This window comes from Alosa alosa, chromosome 17 (assembly GCF_017589495.1).
Source record: "Alosa alosa isolate M-15738 ecotype Scorff River chromosome 17, AALO_Geno_1.1, whole genome shotgun sequence".
NCBI classification, from domain to species: Eukaryota; Metazoa; Chordata; class Actinopteri; order Clupeiformes; family Clupeidae; genus Alosa; species Alosa alosa.
The window spans coordinates 17,029,905-17,049,906 of NC_063205.1; the positions used below are offsets into that span (position 1 = coordinate 17,029,905).

The following is a 20,002-nucleotide window of genomic DNA, read 5'->3' on the forward strand; positions in this document are numbered from 1 at the left end:
ATAACCCATGTTGAAGTTATACAAACTACAATCAAATCTGAGATTTGTCAACGACAATCGGGTGAAAGACACAAATTTAGCCGTCTAGCTCCATTCTGCACTCATGGCAATCGCCCCCAGTGGAAATCTGGTGGAACTGCAACCAAAATTCGGTACAATGGGACTTAATACGGAGTGGGCAGGCTCTCCGTAGACGGGCTCTGGGGATACGCTAACACCATCCATGAGCAAACGTCTGCCACCTAGCGGCTGATCTGTCAGGCCGCTGAGAAAAGAAAGCGCAGTGCCAGAGAAATAATGTAGAACGACTTTGGTTGTAGCCTATTGTCATACCTCAAGCTCAGAAATAAAATATAGACTCATACATTAAATAAACATTAATCAAGCTATTTTAATTTTCCACTGGATAAGACACCTGTGGATTTTTCAGAGACAGGAGAAATCTGTATTTTATACCTTGGCTTGATAAAATGAAGTTTGATAAAGTGATATTTTAGTGTCATAGTTATGCAAGTGTTCATCTTAGTGCTACTAATCTGAATCATTGGGTGTAACCACTAAAAGTATAGGCCTACTACAACTAAAAATGTCTCGGACTTCCTCATGGGACTCTTGCTAACAGTCACACATTTAAAGTAAAGCCTGTTAATCAGGCTATGAGACATGGGTTAAGCAAAGCAACTCTTGTCTTGTAGGCCAACTCTTGTCATTGCAGAGAAAAGACACACCATGTTGCATTCTGCAATAGACAAGATAGGGTAGCATGTGGAAATACACATTTACATGAACATTTGCATGAACTAAAGGTGACTTGGTGTTTGAGGAACTGAAAATGAGAGAGATAGATACGCCTAGGCAGAGAGACAGCTAGAGAGAGAGAGAGAAAGAGAGAGAGACAGAGAGAAGAGCCAAGCACCCAGACTTTGTGGCTTTTCGAAGTGCCTGCAACATCCGCTGAGTGACGCACACATAACTGTAAGCTCAGCTCGCACACAAGTTTTGATCATAGTGTTCCTGATCCTGCTCCCAGTCGACACCAAAGAAGAATGATGACAAGAAAGCCTGGTAAGAGCTTCAGAAAGCTGGTGCGGAGGGGCAACAGTGTCCGAGACTCTCTGTGGGGGAAACTGACCTCACGCCACAAACACCATGGATACACAAACCCTGGGGATCATAACTTGAATTCAAATCAAGGTCAGGATCTGATGGTGAGTCTTAAATCTGACCAAGAAGGGTAAATCCATGTAAGCACGTAAGCCTTGAAAATAGGCTTATGTTAAGATGTCACTTTCTAATTCTTATTGGTAAAGCCTTTTGTCTTCATATCATATTATGATTTGGTTCAAAGTTGTCCCTCTTTTTAAAGGGTTAGTGTATAAAAATCGAGGGGTTTTAAAAAGTTGTCTCTATTAGAGTTCGAAGGGACGTAATTCCATTATGACTGTCGTGTTTTGTACATATAGATGAGAATGTCTTTTTTCTTTTTATAGGTTAATCAGTCAGAACCGCCACTAGGTTGCCCTGCCACATTACGGTAAGGAACTGTGTTCCCTATGTATGTATAAACATGTTTCAAAGCACTTGTCAAACCTAATGACATTTATATGTGTTAAGATGACATGTCCTCACTCATACATGTATTGTACAGAAGATCTCTTGTATTGGAAAAAGAAGATGATGAAACGTTTGGGTTTGAAATTATGGTAAGCTCCATTGAAATGTAATTTATCAATTGAAATTCAGTGAGTTCTGTGTTCATTGTGATCATTTTGTTTGAATGGTGGCTGATGGTCTAACTCGGTCTCTCTGTCTCTCTAGTGTAACGACAGCCCTGCAGAGGACTTGAGAGTGTCTGTGAGTTGTGTGAGCCCAGACAGCCCAGCTGAGAAAGCTGGCATGAAACCTGGTGAGCGTCTTCATCATGACATCTATGACCTTCTGAATTTCTTGTGGCATAAACTCGCATGAAAACAGGATATCTTATCTCCACAATCTGCTTAAACCCAGCATTTCTATCTCTCTCTCTCCCTCGTTCTCTCTCTTTCACTTTTGTCTCTGTCTACCTGCCTCCATCTCACAGGGGATGTCCTTGTGTCGGTAAATGATGTGTGTATAACAGAATTCCCTCATCAGCATATCACTGACACCATTCTGAATTCTGGTCTCAGCATCAGGTGAGATGCTTACCACAGCAACACAAGCAGGGGGATTTTCGGGGACTATTTGACGTATACGGCAAACGTTTACATCCTTGTAAAAGCTTCCAGCATTAGGCGTCAATTTGCTCTTTGTATAATAAGGATTGGGGACATGTCACATCGACATGTCATATCGACAAGTTACAACTGTGTACAACTGTAAACTAACATAAAATAGCACTAGTTCACCTGGAAAATAAGTAATTTTTAAAACCTCAAGGTACAATATTCAGATGTGTTCACAAGTGTACATAAACATACATCACACCTCAATGTTAAAAGTATTGTGCTCTTAGACATTTCCTCTAAATAACATACACTATACTTCATGGTGTTTTGATAGTATAGTAACCATGGTGTAGAATAAAGTGTTTCCAAACTTTTTCAACTTTTCACCTGAATTCCCTGACATTTTGTGCTAATGTTGGGCTACATCTTTCTTTGTTGGATTATATTCCAGGTTGGAAACAGTTAGTGCAGTCATGGCTAAGCAACTGGAGTTGAAGAGGAGATTATGGCAGCTGAAGGTGCATAACCCTCTCCTTACTACCTCTTTTTGCCTATTAGTCATGTATGTGTCACCAGTGTTGAAACAATTCTTTTAGTAAATGAAGTTTATTTTTTTCTGTTTTCACATTTTGTTTTAATTTGAGACCTGAAAAGTGATTAGGTGCTCCACTTAAAGGAACACACCAATGTTTTTTACACTAATCTAAGTCTGGGTAGACTGCAAATAATCTAATTTCCCCAAAAGTTGGCATATCCTCATGTGATTTGAGAGCAGTGTTTGTGTTGATAACCTAAAGTGACCTTACCCTTACCGTTTTCTATCAACCTCAAAATGTGTTAACCACAGTGTTGTCTAAAAGAAAAGTCAACTGAGTTCTACGTGCTGGCTTCGAGGGAAGAACAATTAACTGGAGGTGAGGGAACTTCTGAGCTATTCTGCAAGCCTCCAACCATCACACCGCAACACACATCCTGTCTTGTCTCAGAAGAACACCGGGGGAGGGTGGATTTTTTTTGGAGCTTGCTTTAGTGCCCTTTCTCTTCTCGGAAAACACTTCTGAGGTCAGGCATGTGAGAGGCGAGGAAGGAGGTGGTGGGGGAGGGGGAAATTGCCTCTTTATTCATTGTTGTGTGTTTACACTCCTTCAGAAAAAAAATAAACAATTGGTAACCTTTGCGTTCCGCCCTCAGAAAAGCTGGGGAATCGTCTGCTTGGGGAGTCCCAGCTGTCCCTGTCCTCCTTACCTGGGGACGATGGCAGCTCTTGCCGAAGCAGCAGCAGTGGAAGCCGATTGAGTGCGTGGGGAAGCACAGACGCCAGCTCCCTGTGTTCGGTGTTGGAGGACCTCTCCTTCAGTCCGCTCGCTGCTGTCCCATCCAATGGAGAGAACCGGCATTCGTTCACATTCTTGGATTCAGCCCACCTGTCACACCTCGACGCTCCCTCTCCACTGTGCTTGAGTTCCTCGGAACTCTCCACCCAAGTGTCCTTCTACAGAAGCCCTTCAAAACGACGAGCCAAGCAGGGTGGTGGCCGGAACCGGTTCACCGGTCTCTTTTCAAACTCTCAGGGTTCTGTGGCAGAGGAAGGGGTCAAGGTGGATGTATGACAAGGACTCAAACATCTATGTTTATTCTACACTGTAAAGTTCACTTTTGCTAAAAGTGTTAAACTCCATAAATTAAGAGTTATTTTTAACACGGAAGGTGTTAAATGACACAATTTTGATTTGAAGACAGTAACAAGCTCTAGCCTTTAAATTTGTTTTAACACTTAATGAAATGGGACCATGTAAACTCAGAATAGTGTTGAAATCAACTCATAAAGAGATAACTGGTTGATTATACTGTGTAACAACTACATTCTTAAAAGCATGTCTACTCTACTGATGCATGATCTGGGTGTTGTTGTCTGGCACCAAGTAGGCCTACCAGATGAGCCACGGCAAGAAAACCACATATCAAATGTATGTGTTCTTTGGGAAATTAATATGAACACATGTGATACATTATCTTACTGCCATGCTACACTGTTTGTGGAGCGTAAAAACAGTTTTATAAGACTGGTCTAATATTTCTGAATGTACGCACCGCCGTTACGTCTGGTGTAGCCAGTTCCACTGATTATAGTGGAAGGTAATTGTTGCAGCTTACGCTCGGCAAACCGAACGCTTCAGTTACATGCCTGGTGTAGCCTGTAGTGATACTGTCTGCTGTCTGTCTTTATGGCGTGTCTTCTGAAGCTTGTCATACTCTGATGCCTGGGCTCTGAGACATCAAATTATGAAGCATTAGCTGAGACATGTAAATATTGTGTTCCTAAAATCATTGCTCCTGCAGAGTGTTTTCCAAAGTAGACTGGTTATTTTCATAGCTCATAGTAGTTTTCACACCATTTCTTTTTATGGTCAAGTTGTAAATACTGAATTGTTATTGTAAGTCAGTCAGTCATCCTAAAATAGCCTACTGTCTTTGTTGTAATTTATTCTATTATTTAATTTTATTTATATGTCCTCTCATGTCTGCACACTAGTTTAATTAAAACAGTCCATCTGACACCTTTTTGACTATGTCCTTTCTTCACACGCCATGGGTTTTTTAGCAACTTCCCTTGCTCACACTGTGGTGCTGACGTCTCTTATCTGCGTTGATGCTTCTGCTTACCCAAGAAGCGGCAGAGATGTCATCAGCAGGAAAGGCCTGGCTAGCTATCATATGCTCGACTATAAAAAGGGAAGTGACTGCTTATTCTCATTCCACACACAATTAGCTTAGCTCAACTCAGCAACACGCCTACACACTACTACAGTTATTGAAAAGCAGTGCTGTATAAAATAGTTAATTGGTGGTGTGTAAAACACTAACCCTAACTCTTTCTACACCAATAGAAATCCTGCAGCTGTTTACTGAGAACATATTTTGAGAGAACCATATTTTTACACTTATTTGGGGACAGTGGGCTATGTGAAATTCGGAGTTTCGAAGTGTAAATCATGATATGTGACACCAGTTACATACAGCAAAAACAATACAACAGAAAACAGATTGATGTCTCACCATTGATATGAACCACTTGAGATGTGATCACTTTGATCATTGCCAAATTATTAGGTTCTGTTTAAGGAAATTTTACACTAAGAGTTAGAAGTGAACCAGGAAGGACAGGTTGCTTCCTGAACCTGAACTAGCATAGGCTACTGAATTATTTTAAAATGAGTAGGGTGAGGCTATTTTATTATTCTGTTAGTAAAACTAAACATGGTTCAGCTCATTATCATATTTCAAATGATAAAAAATTCAAAGGATATAGACAAAATTTACATCAAACATAAATTGATAAATATTAGAGCCCATCGGCCGATGGCTATTTGCCGATCTATCAGTGTATAGTCTATAGCCTAGTCTATAATGACTGATAACTATTTTAAAATTAAGTAAAGGAAAGCCAAATAGCCTACTGATATTCATTTTGGCCAATGTGTGACATGTAGCCTCCACTTCTCCTTTTAAACACAAATGATCAACTGGTCTTTCCAGGGTATTTCTGCACAGAACCGCTCGCAATAAGTGGAAAAAGTTGGCGTCCCTTCTATTTTCTGGGTTGTGGTTACAGCACGGTTCAAGCTGTACCTGAGATGTGGATATGGCAGAGGCACTGTGGCTGCTGTAACCTATTAACATGGGTGCCCACATCAAAATGAACATGCGAAGCCATTCCACAGAGGCAACGCAGGCGAGCCTTAAGTCATATGAGAGTATGGACGTTATATTATGCAGTTTTCCTTGTCATTTTCAAAAGAATCGCACTGTTTAATGCTGTTAACGGTGTGTGAAAAGCACAAAAAATACCAGTATAAAGCACAAAATAAAATACCTTGAAAGTTATCGTGGCAATGGTGTTTATCACAGATAAGAACAAAGACCTGACGCTATTATTCATAATAATTATTTCATAATTTATCGTATAAGAGCTTTTCATTTTGATACCAGATAGTTAGACACAATGTGCTGATGTCTTGATCAGAACTTTTCAATACACTAAGAGTACATTTTTACATTGTGTTTGTTAAAAATGAATATCGGCTGATTTACAGAGGCGGACAGAGTACACAGCTTCATTACTTGAGTAAAAGTACAGATACCCTTTGCTAAATTTTACTCAAGTACAAGTAAAAGTACAACAGTCAGATGTCTACTTAAGTAAAAGTACTGAAGTACTTGTTTTTAAAAGTACTTGAGTATCAAGAGTACAAGAGTAGCCTACATTTTCTAAATATTGCATTACTACTGCCACAGTGCTTACATTTATGTACAGAAACGTCCTACATGGAGTTATGAAAAATGTTAATGTTAATACCTTGGAGAATGTAAAAGGAATTGGAGTAAAATCAAGTCATTTTCATCTTTTTACCATGTTGCCAGGGATGGGCAGTATTTCTAATACATGTATTTAAAATACGTATTTCAAATACAAAATACCATTTTGTAATTGAAACACTTGAAGCGAAAACTATCATTAACTTGTTCAGAAAATTGAAATAGTCTGGCGAGGGGGGGTCACAGGTTGGCACATTCCCGGGATGGACCTGCTGCGTCTTCATCCATTGTTTCGTCCATGGTTTCGTCTCTTATCTAAATCTGACCATGGAGTTCACTTTGGCGGAAAACTGAAGGTGATTCCTGATATGCTGTCCCAATCAGTGGCGCCTGCACAATCCAATCACGTTTGAGAGGGAAACAACAAATTGAGGGTTTCCGAGATTTTTCTTTTTTCCTTTTTTTTTAGAAGTAGTAATGGGTACTCACGGTTATGGATAGAAATGTAGTGGAGTAAAGAGTAGGCCTACAATATTTGCCGCTCAAATGTACTTGAGTAAAGTCATGAGTACTCCCCAAAAATGATACTCGAGTAAAGTACAGATCCCTCAAAATTGTACTCAAGTACTGTACTCAAGTAAATGTACTCTGTTACTGTCCGGCTCTGCTGATTTATCATTTATCGGTTTTTGAAATCCTCAAATTTCAAAATTGGTATCAGTCTTTAAAATCCCATATCGGTCAGGCTCTAATAAATATAGCTTAACTGGCTGAACTTACCATGTCTTCTGTCACTGATTTTTGGTTGATTCCCAGGACACCAAAACACTGGGCCACATGAGACTTGGTGGAAATAGGAATAGAAGCTCTTTGTTCCCTGCAGCTCTACTAAATTCTTTACATAAATGCCAAATTTCATGAAATTGAATTCATAGACGGCGCAGAAATTGACATATTTCAATAACTCAAGACATAGGTGCCAATATCTTGTGATTGTGATTGTGATTGTGAGACATACTGAATTAGCACAATCAAAACAAAGTTCAGTCCATAGATAAGCTGCAACTGATACATTTCAATAGCTACTTGGACCCCTATGATCACCGATTCTGGATCAGGTGTATATCTGCAATAAATACAGATTGGGAGGAACTCTGCTGGGTCATAATTAAAATGTTAACTCAGACGTCTTTTATGAAGGGCTTAAAGTAGGTTATGGTATAAAGAGGAAAAACCGAAACGGGTGCTGGACAAACACTTAATTAAACTATAACTTGGGTTTAATATACTGGTGTTCATCAGGCGTCTGATGAAGACTTTTTAAGTTTATTATGTGCATGGCAAAAGTGGTGTATGTGCAAAGTAAAAGTAGTGTATGTGCAAGGTAAGAAGAATGTGTGCATGCTTTTCATGTGCATATGCAAGGCAAAAGTGGTGTTTGTAAAAGTAATGTATATGTATGAGTTTTTTATGTGTATGTGAGGTAAAAGTAGAGTATGTTCAATGTAAAGTTGTATGTGTATGCATCTTTTATGCCTGAGTGGGAGTTTTTCATTGCCATGTACAAGGAAAAAAATCACAACATATGAATGATGTTATGATACTATGACCGACCCAGATCAAGCTTTACTGGCATCAGGGTGTTATTTATCGCTGAACGACTAAACTTATCAAGGAATGCACCACACCTTAAGTTCTTCTTTAGACTGTTATCATTACAGTAAATACATGAGACTTTCCTGGACATGAGAACAATTTGTCATGAAGAGTTAGGAGAGGGGAGGCAGAGGGACCTTCCAAAGAAGGCAGGGAAAGAGGAAGTGAGAGTGAAAGAGTGAGGTCCCGATGAATGCTCTCCAAATAAATAAATTAATCGGGCATAAAACATGCATACACATACGACTTTACATTTAACATACTCTATTTTTACCTCACATGCACATAAAAAACTCATACATATACATTACTTTGTAACAAATTTCACTCCAAGCTGAAGTAAAAATCTGGCAACCCTGCTGATGTCCAGAGGAGGAGTGTAAACTTGATGGAGGTTGTGGTAGTAGTACTGGCAAGAATTTAAAACCTTATGTGACCCCTGCATATTGTATGCCATAAAAAAGTCAGGTATATGAAGATGCAATGACACAAACCAATAATGTTAACACTGGGAAAACATAATAAACACCACAAATACAAACTACAATTGTTTTGTGCTGTGAAATGATTGAGCCATAGAATGAGCCTGTGTCATGAAGAACGCATGAGGTAATGTACATTATGTAATTACATCACACTGTGTGTATGTTAAATAACCATATGAACTAACATGTGACAAAGATTTAGAGAGCCACAGTCTCAGTTCTCACCTGCTTTCTAACGTGTTGTTTGGGTCAGCCAGACAGACTGCCTGCCCTTTACCAGAGAACACTAATCCCATTGCGGCTCGGTGAGGCTAGGTGGACCCACACACTGGTCAGGCATTGCAGCTTAAGGCATTTAGCACAATCAGCTCTTTCTGTCCTGGCCAGGGAACAGGGTAGTTATGGAAAATAGGCTCTATGCTAATCCCTATAAAAACAAAACGTGATGAAGCTGGCACTTTCTATAAGGGCTTTCAGTGGGCTCTCGAGGAGGATGTGTCTTTGTGTCGAACCGCCCTCAACAGAGGTTTTAATTGGATGCCTAAGTGGACAGATTAGCTGAAAAGTATCACACTGACCACAGAGACTGCAAGCTGAATTTGAAGTCTGAGTTTTTTTTCCTGGGAAGGAGAGGAGAGGAGAGGAAATAGAGAGGTATAAAATAACGGCATCAATTTGTGCTCACAGAGTGCTACATTATCAGAGGTTGTTATGGAGTACCTGTGGAATCGCACAGAGAAATTGGAAGGGTCAGAAAACAACGGAGGGTCCACTATTTCTTCATGTGTTGAGCAGTTTATAGGAGGTATCAGCGACATCTTAAGCCTTGAGAATATTCTGGAAGCGACAGCATCCATTCTGGAGGATGACGAGGACGAGAATGAACTTGAGGATGTGTTGCTGATCCAGTGTGGTGACAAGAACCCCTGCTCTGTGGACGGAGATGGTGACAAATGTCAGTCTGACTCACAAACTGAGAAGGAACCTCCGGAGAATGGTCAGTCTGAGGTCTCAGTGTCTGACCACAATCTCACAGAAATCTTAGCTGACGATGTGACTGTTAAAGACAACCATGAGACTGCTCAAGACAGCTCAAACCTCAAACCTTCAGAAGACACGATCGCTGTGCACCATCTCAGCTCGACTCAGGAAGAGCATGAAGAGATTAGAAACGACAGTAGTGAAGTTCGAGATGACAGCTCTCCCCAAAAACCGTCCCCACAGACAATCACTAGTGCAACCTCTGAAGACATAGACAAAGGTGATCATGACCTTCGCTTGTTGAGTGGTCCAAAAACATCACACAAAGAGGAAGGCCCTGCCACTGAGTCAGTCTTGATGGAGAAAGAAGTTCCAACCACAGATTTCAGCAAAGTACCACAGATTGAGTCAAAAACCCCTACAGCAGTCCTTAATCACACCAGTGATTTGCCTCAAGAAAACATCCTCCATGACACCACCAGCCCAGCCTCAGGGCAACAGCATGAGATGGCTGATCAGATGATGGACTTAAGAATATCACAGCCTGAGCTGGGTGAAGTGAGTGCAACCGTTTCCCCATCACCTGGTGGAGAAGATGTGGAAGAAGGTGACACTTGCAATCCATTGACAGATGTGTCCAGCACAGAACAACCTGAAGGTGAATCCGCAAAGCTCCAGACAGGGGATTTCAATTTGTCACCCGCACCCCAAATGATGGAAACAATTCTGGAGGAAGAGGACAGCAGCAGTCCCTCACAGACAAATTCGATGACCCACGTCTCTCCGTGTGAGTCTGACCCAGTACATACAGAGCCAGAGCCAGAGCCAGAACAAGAGCGAGAACCAGAGCCAGAGGCCAGCTCCTCCCCAGTTGGCCTACCCACCGCTCCGCAGGACCACAGCCAGGACCAGCAGGACAGCCCAGCCTCCGATGAACCAGAGGGGGGGGACACAGCGCCCCCAGCCCCAGCCCCAGCCCTGGAGCGGGCAGACAGAGAGGCTGTGTCACCCGAGGACAGCAAGGGAACACCCAGCACCGAGCAACAGTCAGTGTCCTCCACAGAGCCAGACTCCCACAGCCCGGAGGAGCCTCCAGGGCAGGCACCCACCACCACCACCACCGCCGCCACCGCCACCACCACTCTACACCAGGACGAGCAGCCAGGTGACCAGCCCCCTGCCCCTGCTCCTCAGGCCACTGCTCCAGAGCCAGGCGTGCTCCCTCCAGCCAGCTTGCATGCAATGCCTGAGAGCCCCAACTCGGGTCTCAAAGCACCAGGTAATCATCATAGTCACATCTCCGCCTTATTACACAGCCATACATATACATATATACATATAGTCTGCTAAATACCAGTCACTTTGCCATACTTTATCTTACATTAGTTAGGTGACACATAGTCATTCACATTAGAGTACCTGTAATAAAAACTGTGCAGTAATAAAAACTCTGTTGTTTACTGTAAAATGCAGTATAGTTACTATTTTTAAGGTGACTTCTTTACCAAAAATATAATTTAATGACATTGAATGGCCTTTAGACAGATGTTGTTTGTAAGAAATGTTTTCTTGTTTAAAAATAACATTATATCAGACATGTTCTTGTTTTGCAGAAGTGCAGACTCAGACCCGTCATTAGTTTCATTTCAGAGTTAGGATACTGCAGTGCTTTCCAGAGTGTAGCCCCCTGTTTCTCAGGTTGACTAAAACAGACGTCAAAGGGATTTGTGCTTTGACACGTGTGTGTTTGTGTGTGTGTGTGTGTGAGAATGTGTGTGTGTGTGTGTGTGTGTGTGTGTGTGTGTGTGTGTGTGTGTGTGTGTGTGTGTGTGTGTGTGCGTGTATGCGTGCCATGTTTCTGGCATTCAGTTTTCTGGTGATAAAGCACGTAATGTATATGTGGACATTGGTCACATTGACTAAATGCAGATTACTGTTGCTGATCTCAGTTGAATAATCAGGCTTTACAGGAATGCATTCAAATGTGTAAATCAGGCATTATGCAGATCACATATTTGGTGTAGATTATATATAACCTTTAAGTCTCTGTGCACAGAAACTCAAAATCCCAATCCTTTAAGTCTGTTGTTATTCACATTGTTTCATGATTTATATTGTGTTATGCTGGACACCGTCCACTAATTCTAATTAAATTAAAATTCCACAATTGTGCCGAACAGTGCTTGCCAGCCATTATTCTGGACCAAAATCATACCAGAGTTTATGAAAGCACTTCTTTGGAGTGTTTCAGGAAAGCAATTAGAGTTATCCCAGGACTGAATTCTACCAAGCTGTTCACGCCCAGCATGGCATGAATGCACTAAATAAGAGATTAAGTAAGCTTGACCAGTCTCCTTGACTGTCTGTTTACATCTCTGATTCTCTATTTTTTGCCTTCCATTTTGCGCTGTTTGCTTGCTTGTCTGTTTCTGTCTGCCTGTCTCTTTGTATGTATGTATGCACATACGTTCATCTGACTGTATGTTAATTTGTCCATGTTGGTCATCTATCGATCTATCTATCTATCTATCTATCTACTGTATCTATCTCTTTCTCTCTTTCTTTACAGACTTTGCAGCCGTGGGCCAGGAAGTAACATCAATGGAGCAGAAGGGTAAGGAGGCCTCGTCGGCAGACAAACCCCGCACAGATGCGCTGAAGGTGAACAGGGAAGAGCAACCAAGTGGGCAGCCAATCCCTGGGCAGTATGGCAAACCTCAGCCAATCGGTGAGCAGCGTGACAAACCTGTGCCAGAGGAAGACAGGAGCGACAAGAAGGAAGCAGAGCTGGAGTTTGTGGAGAGAGAAGACCACGAAGAGTGTGGCAATGATGCACAGCGCGAAAACGGAGCGCAGAGCTCACAGAGCACCCAGTCGCTAGGGGAGATTGCCTCCACCGACGGCCAACCAGCCAACAAAAAGTACAACACGGTTTGTTACAGAAAGATCAAGAAAGGGAACACCAAACAGAGAATTGACGAGTTTGAGTCCATGATGAGTTTCTAGGTTAGAGAGAAAGAGATGGAAGCAATAGTGACATGATTAGGAACAGATCAGAACATATTCATCATGTGTGACTATTGAGCAAATCATTCATCATCATTCATTTATCATCAGTGCTATGTAACATTGTCCTATTGACAAACAACAGGGCCTAATTTAAATGGTGGGCCAAGTACAAAATCTCATATTTTTATATGAACACTGCACTTTCCTTTTTTTCTGGAGGCTGTGTGCTTTGTCCTATATGTTGATGTTTCATACTTAAAGTTATTTTGCTTTTTTAATCATCTTTTTTTCTTTTGCAGCAAGGGCTGTAAACAGATATTCGGGTCACATGGCCTACCTCAGTGTGCTATTTCCCTAACTTCCTTGTTTTTAGATGCAAAGTACAAAGTCTATGTCTAACTGAAGCACATCACACAATGGTGTTAATTCATGTATGAGACACTTTGCTCATTGAATATCTTTGCCTGTCATTTAAATTAGGGCCCAAACTCATGAATCCAAACACAACTCAAGTAATTTAGCATCATACAATCTCACTCATCATGTTCTCAATGTTAAATGTTTACTTTTCCTATGTTTTTAAGCTTGCGCCCAATTTTACTTTCCTATGTCTTACCACCTTTAATCAGTTAGATAAGTTGTACATTCTGAGATTATATATTCAACTTACTGAAGACAGAAGCAAAAGCAACATTCTAGGTGCCACAAACTGGTGTCTCAGCTGTATGACGTTGTTGTTTAGGCTGAAAATGAATGTGGTCTTTGATCTGACTTTTATTAGATTTAGATCTTTTTTTAGATCTACTTGCTCTACTGTTTACTATAGCAACCATTTGGACATGGTATGTAATAACAGTGTATCATTATATCATCTTACCTCATAGGCTTTTGTTTTATTACCTGTTCACTATGTTGGGACAATGTATTATTTTCACTGTGATGTTTCTAGTAAATGCTAGTGTTTTACATGTGATTGTTGTGCCACACAATAAATGCAAACTTTGATGTTGTATGTTTTGCTTTAGGATACAAAATGGTTACAGTAAGTAGATATTCCGTTGATTTTCTACGGTGTTGAGCCACTAGATGTCCTTCTTTGCCTTTGGCTGCTTCCTGAATTTCCTTTCTAGTCTACTTATCTAGAACTGGTTTATAATCTGCCATTAATGGGAAATTCCATAATCAAACCTCTAAATAATCAAATAACAATATTTGAATTATAAACTAATGTTACTTAAACTACTTATACACAACCTTAATAATTATTTACTCCCATACACAGTGCTTCCTTAATGGAGACATGGAAATACACTGAGGACCATCGTACTTCAGTGTCAACACCTTTGATTACAACACACACAGTCTTACAAAAGATGTCTCTACTTGCATGCTTAGGCTGTAATAATATGTTGACGTCACTCTAAAAAACAAGATGAACACACTCAAAATATCCCATGTCATCTTGTTGCTTTGATGGAGTTATGTCAATAACATGTAAAGTCAATTTAATTGCACATAAACTTGACACTGCATGTTGATATAACCTAGCTCAGTCATAGCAACAAGATGACTTGCCTGAGTTATGTTGAATGTGTCAATCTTTTTGCGCCAAATAACTATAGATTACGATAAGTGGCATCAATTACCAATCAATTAAAAACAAGTATATGATGAAGATGATAAAAAACTTAAATCTTGTTTGGAGTATGTGAAAATAAAACCACAGATGGAAAAAACTGCAGCAGGAAGTGGCTCTGACACCTCTTATCTCTTACTACCACCCACCTAGCGGTTGCAATGAAACATGTGCTGCTGACAGAAACTGGCACGGCTCCTTCTCAGAGGAAGATATATCCTGTTTGTGCATATACAAACAAGAGAATACGCTCAAAATTGCTTGGTTGAGAATGTTGCCCTTAAATACTGTGAGTCCAGTGGGTGTCGCACCACAAATGAAGGTCAGACCTGTGCAGTCGTTCCAAGTTGGTGAACTCGCACACCAAACACCGATGCCTTCAGCTTTTGCACATACATTTTGAAATGACAGTAAAACTAAAATGTCACAAAGTATTTATTTGTCTTCCAGTGATTACAAGAAACTGAGCTTTTAGATTTGCAATTTAATTATATAAAAACAAGAAAAAGAAATTAGGCCTGCTTTTCAAACTAGAACTTTCAGCAATACTTAATTAGTGATTAAACGCTGCGGAAAATATGTAAATAGTGTGCCAATCAGAATTACACTGGCACTGAAAAATCAGATAATCCGGTAGCAGATAAGAATCTTCTGCTGTAGCCAAATGTGTTTACAGCTATATTTGGGTATGCAACCAAGTACAAATCATATGCGTAGATCTGCTGTTGTATTTGAAATAACAGACAAGGAACGTTCTTCTATTTTATAGGCGGAGATACTCTTAACTACTGTTCAACACTGCTGATAGAGTTGACAGTCCTGTGTAATGAGATGTTTTGTCCCCTGCTCGTTCTGAAGTCAATAGAAATCAATGTCATCCTTTATCTTCAATGCTCTGTTTGGTTCTGCTCCGCATTAGGGTGTGTTTCTGCCACTGTGTGCAGCTGTCTGCATTGCCCTTTCCATCATCTGATAACTTTAAACACATAATTAAACCATAAAGGAGAATTGAAGGTCTTATATGATCATTTGTTTTCTTCCCCCCTCAGAATCGAGGTCTATAGTTCTGGAAGTCTAGTTGAGGCAGGTAGAACTTTAATTTGTTACAGTGGTCACCAAAACAACAAATGAATTGCTTTATAAGACCTGCGTCAGAAGGCTATGATTCTGATGCCGATGCCCTACACTGCCATCTTCTGGCACCAACCGTATCAGAGTTATTACCTAAGTACGTAAAATGCACATCATAAACAACAACAATAACAACTTGCCCTAATATATATGGCATTATATATTGCCCTAATATATCAAGGCACCCAAAACACTTCACAATGAAGAAAGAACCACATCAACCACCACCAACGTACAGCCCCTACCTGGGTGATGCACGGCCGCTATTATGCTCCAGAACGCTCACCACACAACAGCTTGAGGTGGATAGTGAGGGAATGAATGAATGAGCCAGTTTCACTGGTGGGTGAAACCCTAACCCTAACCCAAATTGAATTAGCCAGTTTGGGAATAAACCTACATGATCAATTTTGTCTCCAACTTTGTGGACTTCCTTTACCCACAAATAAGTATTTAGTATGCATGTGTTTCATACACATGTTACATGTTTAAGCTCATAGTTGAGCTTCAGCGTGAGGTTGAAAGAGGGTTAACTAAGAATGTGAGTTTATGGAGTATGTGGATTCCCCTATTATACTCAGGTAGCCTATGGCTACTGGTATTCTACAGAAGAGCTCAGAGAACTGGCACTCTTATCAGCTGACAGTAAGACTAAGATTCATCATTATCCATCATTATTATGTGTTGAAGTGGTGTAGTTTTTAATGAGAATGAGAACGACTGGAAAATGTGTTTTGTGGCAACAAATGTTATTTTGTGCTGCTATGTCTAGTTATTAATAGTAACACATAATAAGAGTACCATAGTAATCACATATTTTTAGGTAACACCGGCCTGTATGAAGAAAATATCAAGCACTTTGATTGTGAAACTACCCCACTGTTCCATGGCAGGGCAAAATTCAGCAGCATTGTGGTTGATTGCAGTGTGTGCATCTCCCCCTCCTCTCTCTATCTCTTTCTTTCTATCTGTTACTCTCTCTCTCCCCTCTTCTCTACACTAATGCCAGTTGACTCGTCCAGTGTTTTGATGTGTGATGAGAGAGTGAAGGTTGGTGGGGTGCAGAGCTGTGAAATATCACAGCTGCCTTCTGCCACCCCACCTCCTCTGCATGTCCGTCTGCTATTGTGTTTATATTTAATTTCATATTCTGTGCATGCTGCACATATATACATATATATATAACTTCTATTACAATGGATCAACCTCTTAGCTCTCCTCTCTCAAATAACAGGACTGGACCTTGAAGCATAAAATCCAAACCTAGACATTTTGTAAACACATTTTGTGTGCTAATTAAAACAGTTAGAGACAGAGAGAGAGAGAGAAGAGAGAGAATGAAAGCGCTTGGAAGAGAGTGCAAGACAGGGAGAGAGAGAAAGAGAAAGAGAGTGGGTGTGAGTGAAAAAGATGGAAACAGAGAGAAAGAGAGAAAACACCCGCTTTTTTTTTTTTATCAAGACAGCCACGAGGTGCCGGAAGTGTGAGTCACCCCGCAATATTTGTGTGTCATTACCCCGGCCCACTACTCAGGCTGTAACAGAGAGCTTTCACAGGCCAGAGCCACTGCAGGAAGCCCTACTCACAATGACAACATTGTCAACGGAGGGAGCTTCTCTGGAACATTTTTGAGGGAATAAGTGATAGAGACACAGAGGAGGGTGGGGGGGGGAGAGAAAGAGAGAGAGAGAAGGATAGAGAGAGAGGGGCCGTCAATGTGTTTGTCTCACTGTGTGTCTGTGGTCCTGTTCATTTTCAAGGGAAAAAAACGCAGTATGGAATGAGAGGGGAGAGACAATGGGGTGGTTTTGCTGAGAGGGAGAAAAGAGGGAGTCTGGTTGTTGACTGCTCTGACTTTGAGGTCCCGCTCGGCTCGGCCAGTGCTCTCACTCTCGGACAATGCTGATGATGGAGGACTGCCCCGTCAGAGGGCACGCACGGTCACGGTGTCTTGTGTGTGTCTTGCTGCTCGACGTCACCAACACACACACACACACACACACACACACACACACACACACACACACACACACACACACACACACACACACACACACACACACACACACACACACACACACACACATGCATCTGCACACACCCAAAACAAGCACACAAACAGACACACACGCACACGTACACACACACACACACACACAGACACACACACACACACACACACACACACACACACACACACACACACACACACACACATGCAGATGCTTACACACTAAACAGAATAGACAGAACGGGCATAGTCTGAGAGTGTAATGGCTCGTTCTTTATGGCTCGGGCGTTCTTCAGGACAGTTCTACCGGGTGTTTCTGAAACTTTGAAAGTCCGGGCCCCTATTGGTCTGGCATTTTTTGGCCCTGAAAGGAAATATATGTGTGCACGCACAGTTCGGGGCTACTTTAAGAATCTCCATATAGCGTGCTGCTGTTCACTGGGTGTTTGACTAGGTTTACTATCACTGAGTTAAATTGTTGGTTGACTAGGACACTATAAAGCACACAGGTTACGTAAATTGTTGCCGGTGTTCCAGTAATTTGTTGTTTTGCACTCTGTCTTTTAGGCATTCTATGTTGGGTTTTTATGTCTTTTATGTCTTTTTTTAAACATTTGTAAACTATCACCCTTTAACAACTTGTGTGTTTTATTCTTCACTTATTAAACAATTCTTTGACTATTGCCCTTCTATGCTTTTATTTGCTATTACTGTCCATACACACACACATACACACACACACACACACACACACACACACACGCACACACATACTCTGGGTCTTAACGTCTGTGTTCGATGCAATAAATGTGAATGAACAAAAACGTGATGACCAGCTGCCCCCTGTAACTGTGTACACACAGACACACAAGCACGTGCAAAACACACTGTGAAGATACAGGGCATGACTCAGAGAGGAGGAGATTTTGCATTTCACTTGAGCAGCCCTGAGCAGATATGCAACGTTATGGTGAAAGCTGTTTTTCTTCCTGTACAGATTCTAACACTGATACCGCTTGGTTTTCTTCTCTAAAACGCGCTGCTGTTCTGTGCACTGTTCTATGAGGACTGGAGCTCACGTGTTCTCCAAATAAAGAACCGGAAATAAAGTGCAGTGAGAAATAAGAAGAAATGAAAAGAAAAGAAAGAAAACGGAACAGGTAAAAGAAACGGAGAAGACAGGTGAATTAAAGAAGGCATGGAACAAAGGAGAGTAGCAGAAGAATAGAAAGAAAAGCAAAAAAGACTGTCTCCAGATATTCCCCTGCCCTGTGCTTCTTGAGTGACAGGCGGTGCTCCTAGGTACAGGGGTCCCCAATGTCCCCGGTCACCCGTTCACATGCATATTTGCCGACCTTATCACAACACTAAGGGGGTGGCCTGGCCAAGTGCCCGACCACAATGCCCCAAGAATAAAGACCCCACTCACTCATCCCCCACCCCACCCCACACTCCCCAGCAACCCCCATAGAAGGACTGGGCAAGGACAGGAGGAGGGGGGAGAACAGGGATGAAAGTCAGCCTCCGTCGGCTTCCGTCTTCCTCCTCATCACAATACCCCCCTCCCCCACCCTCCTTTATGGAGAGGGTCAGCGTGCGTCTATGGCCAGGAAATGAGGATTGAGGCGGCCAGGGGGTGGGGGTTGGGTGGGGGGTGGAGGGTTAGAATGGGGGTGTTTGGACTGAGTTGTAAAGCTCTTTAAGAACCCTCATTTTAATTTCTAATTGAGCCGCGTGGCCAAGGCTGGTCGGCTGAGGAAGGCTGGATCAGCGCAGTGTGGTGGGGGATGAGAGAGGAGAGGAGAGGGCCTTGGTGGAGGGGGTCTCAACGTCAGAGAGGGTTGAAGTGGAGCAGTAATCAAGGATCTTTGGTAACTTTGGTGTCCTGTGTCCCTGCTTCCTGTGAGGTTTACTCAGCTTTACAGCTAATACCAGAGAGTGTTCTTATGTGTGTGTGGTAAGAGTGTGTGTGTGTATGTGCATCAATGTGCATGTGTGTGTGTGTGTGTGTGTGTGTGTGTGTATGTACATCAATGTGTGTGTGTGTGTGTGTGTGTGTGTATGTGTGTGTGTGTGTGTGTGTGTGTGTGTGTGTGTGTGTGTGTGTGTGTGTGTGTGTGTGTGATTCATTGACATAAGGTTGATGTACCACCCAAACTGTCATCTTCCTATTTCCCCCTGTGAATTTACAGACCAAATTCAGTACAGTAGTGACTCTGTCTGAGACTCTCTAAGAGAAGTTGATGTAGAATCCGGCCATGATGCCAGCAAGCACCCAGAAAACCACCCAAAGGCCTTCAGTGGCTCCTGTATTCACATGCTGTTGAGAGCCTGCCATTGAGCTCTCGGCTGCGTAGGCGACTATTGCATCACCGTGACACAGGCAACCATTACGATGGCCAAAACACTCGCGGCACCCGCTCTGCTTGTGCAGTTTCTGTGTGCCTGTTGGGTATTATGGGATGCCTGTGCGGGGGCTGAAGGGGTTTTGTCTCAGAGCAGGACAAGTGTGATGGGCTGTGGCACAGAGAGGTCCACTGTTTGAGGTTTCCACAAAGCTCTGGGAAAC

General features: G+C 41.9%; 2 protein-coding genes across 2 annotated transcripts; both read left to right on the forward strand.

The window, feature by feature from the left end:
- The first annotated feature begins 958 nt into the window (after positions 1–958).
- LOC125310655 (general receptor for phosphoinositides 1-associated scaffold protein-like) lies at positions 959–4,763 on the forward strand. The gene is made up of 8 exons (XM_048268278.1): positions 959–1,208; positions 1,491–1,534; positions 1,649–1,703; positions 1,819–1,906; positions 2,081–2,174; positions 2,659–2,725; positions 3,055–3,121; positions 3,399–4,763. Exons 1-8 carry the CDS (start codon positions 1,047–1,049, stop codon positions 3,815–3,817), a joined length of 996 nt encoding a protein of 331 aa, XP_048124235.1. The 5' UTR covers positions 959–1,046; the 3' UTR covers positions 3,818–4,763.
- A 4,506-nt stretch (positions 4,764–9,269) lies between these two features.
- Positions 9,270–13,649, forward strand: LOC125310689 (nascent polypeptide-associated complex subunit alpha, muscle-specific form-like). The gene is made up of 2 exons (XM_048268328.1): positions 9,270–10,925; positions 12,216–13,649. Exons 1-2 carry the CDS (start codon positions 9,377–9,379, stop codon positions 12,650–12,652), a joined length of 1,986 nt encoding a protein of 661 aa, XP_048124285.1. The 5' UTR covers positions 9,270–9,376; the 3' UTR covers positions 12,653–13,649.
- The last annotated feature ends 6,353 nt before the right edge of the window (positions 13,650–20,002 follow it).

Excerpts from the sequence above, each read along its gene's own strand:
- LOC125310655 (XM_048268278.1), top strand. The coding sequence starts at position 1,047 with ATGATGACAAGAAAGCCTGGTAAGAGCTTCAGAAAGCTGGTGCGGAGG. Across the intron at positions 1,704-1,818 it reads CGTTTGGGTTTGAAATTATG|TGTAACGACAGCCCTGCAGA; the intron begins GTAAGCTCCATT and ends CTGTCTCTCTAG. Across the intron at positions 3,122-3,398 it reads GGAAGAACAATTAACTGGAG|AAAAGCTGGGGAATCGTCTG; the intron begins GTGAGGGAACTT and ends TTCCGCCCTCAG.
- LOC125310689 (XM_048268328.1), top strand. The coding sequence starts at position 9,377 with ATGGAGTACCTGTGGAATCGCACAGAGAAATTGGAAGGGTCAGAAAAC. Across the intron at positions 10,926-12,215 it reads CTCGGGTCTCAAAGCACCAG|ACTTTGCAGCCGTGGGCCAG; the intron begins GTAATCATCATA and ends CTTTCTTTACAG.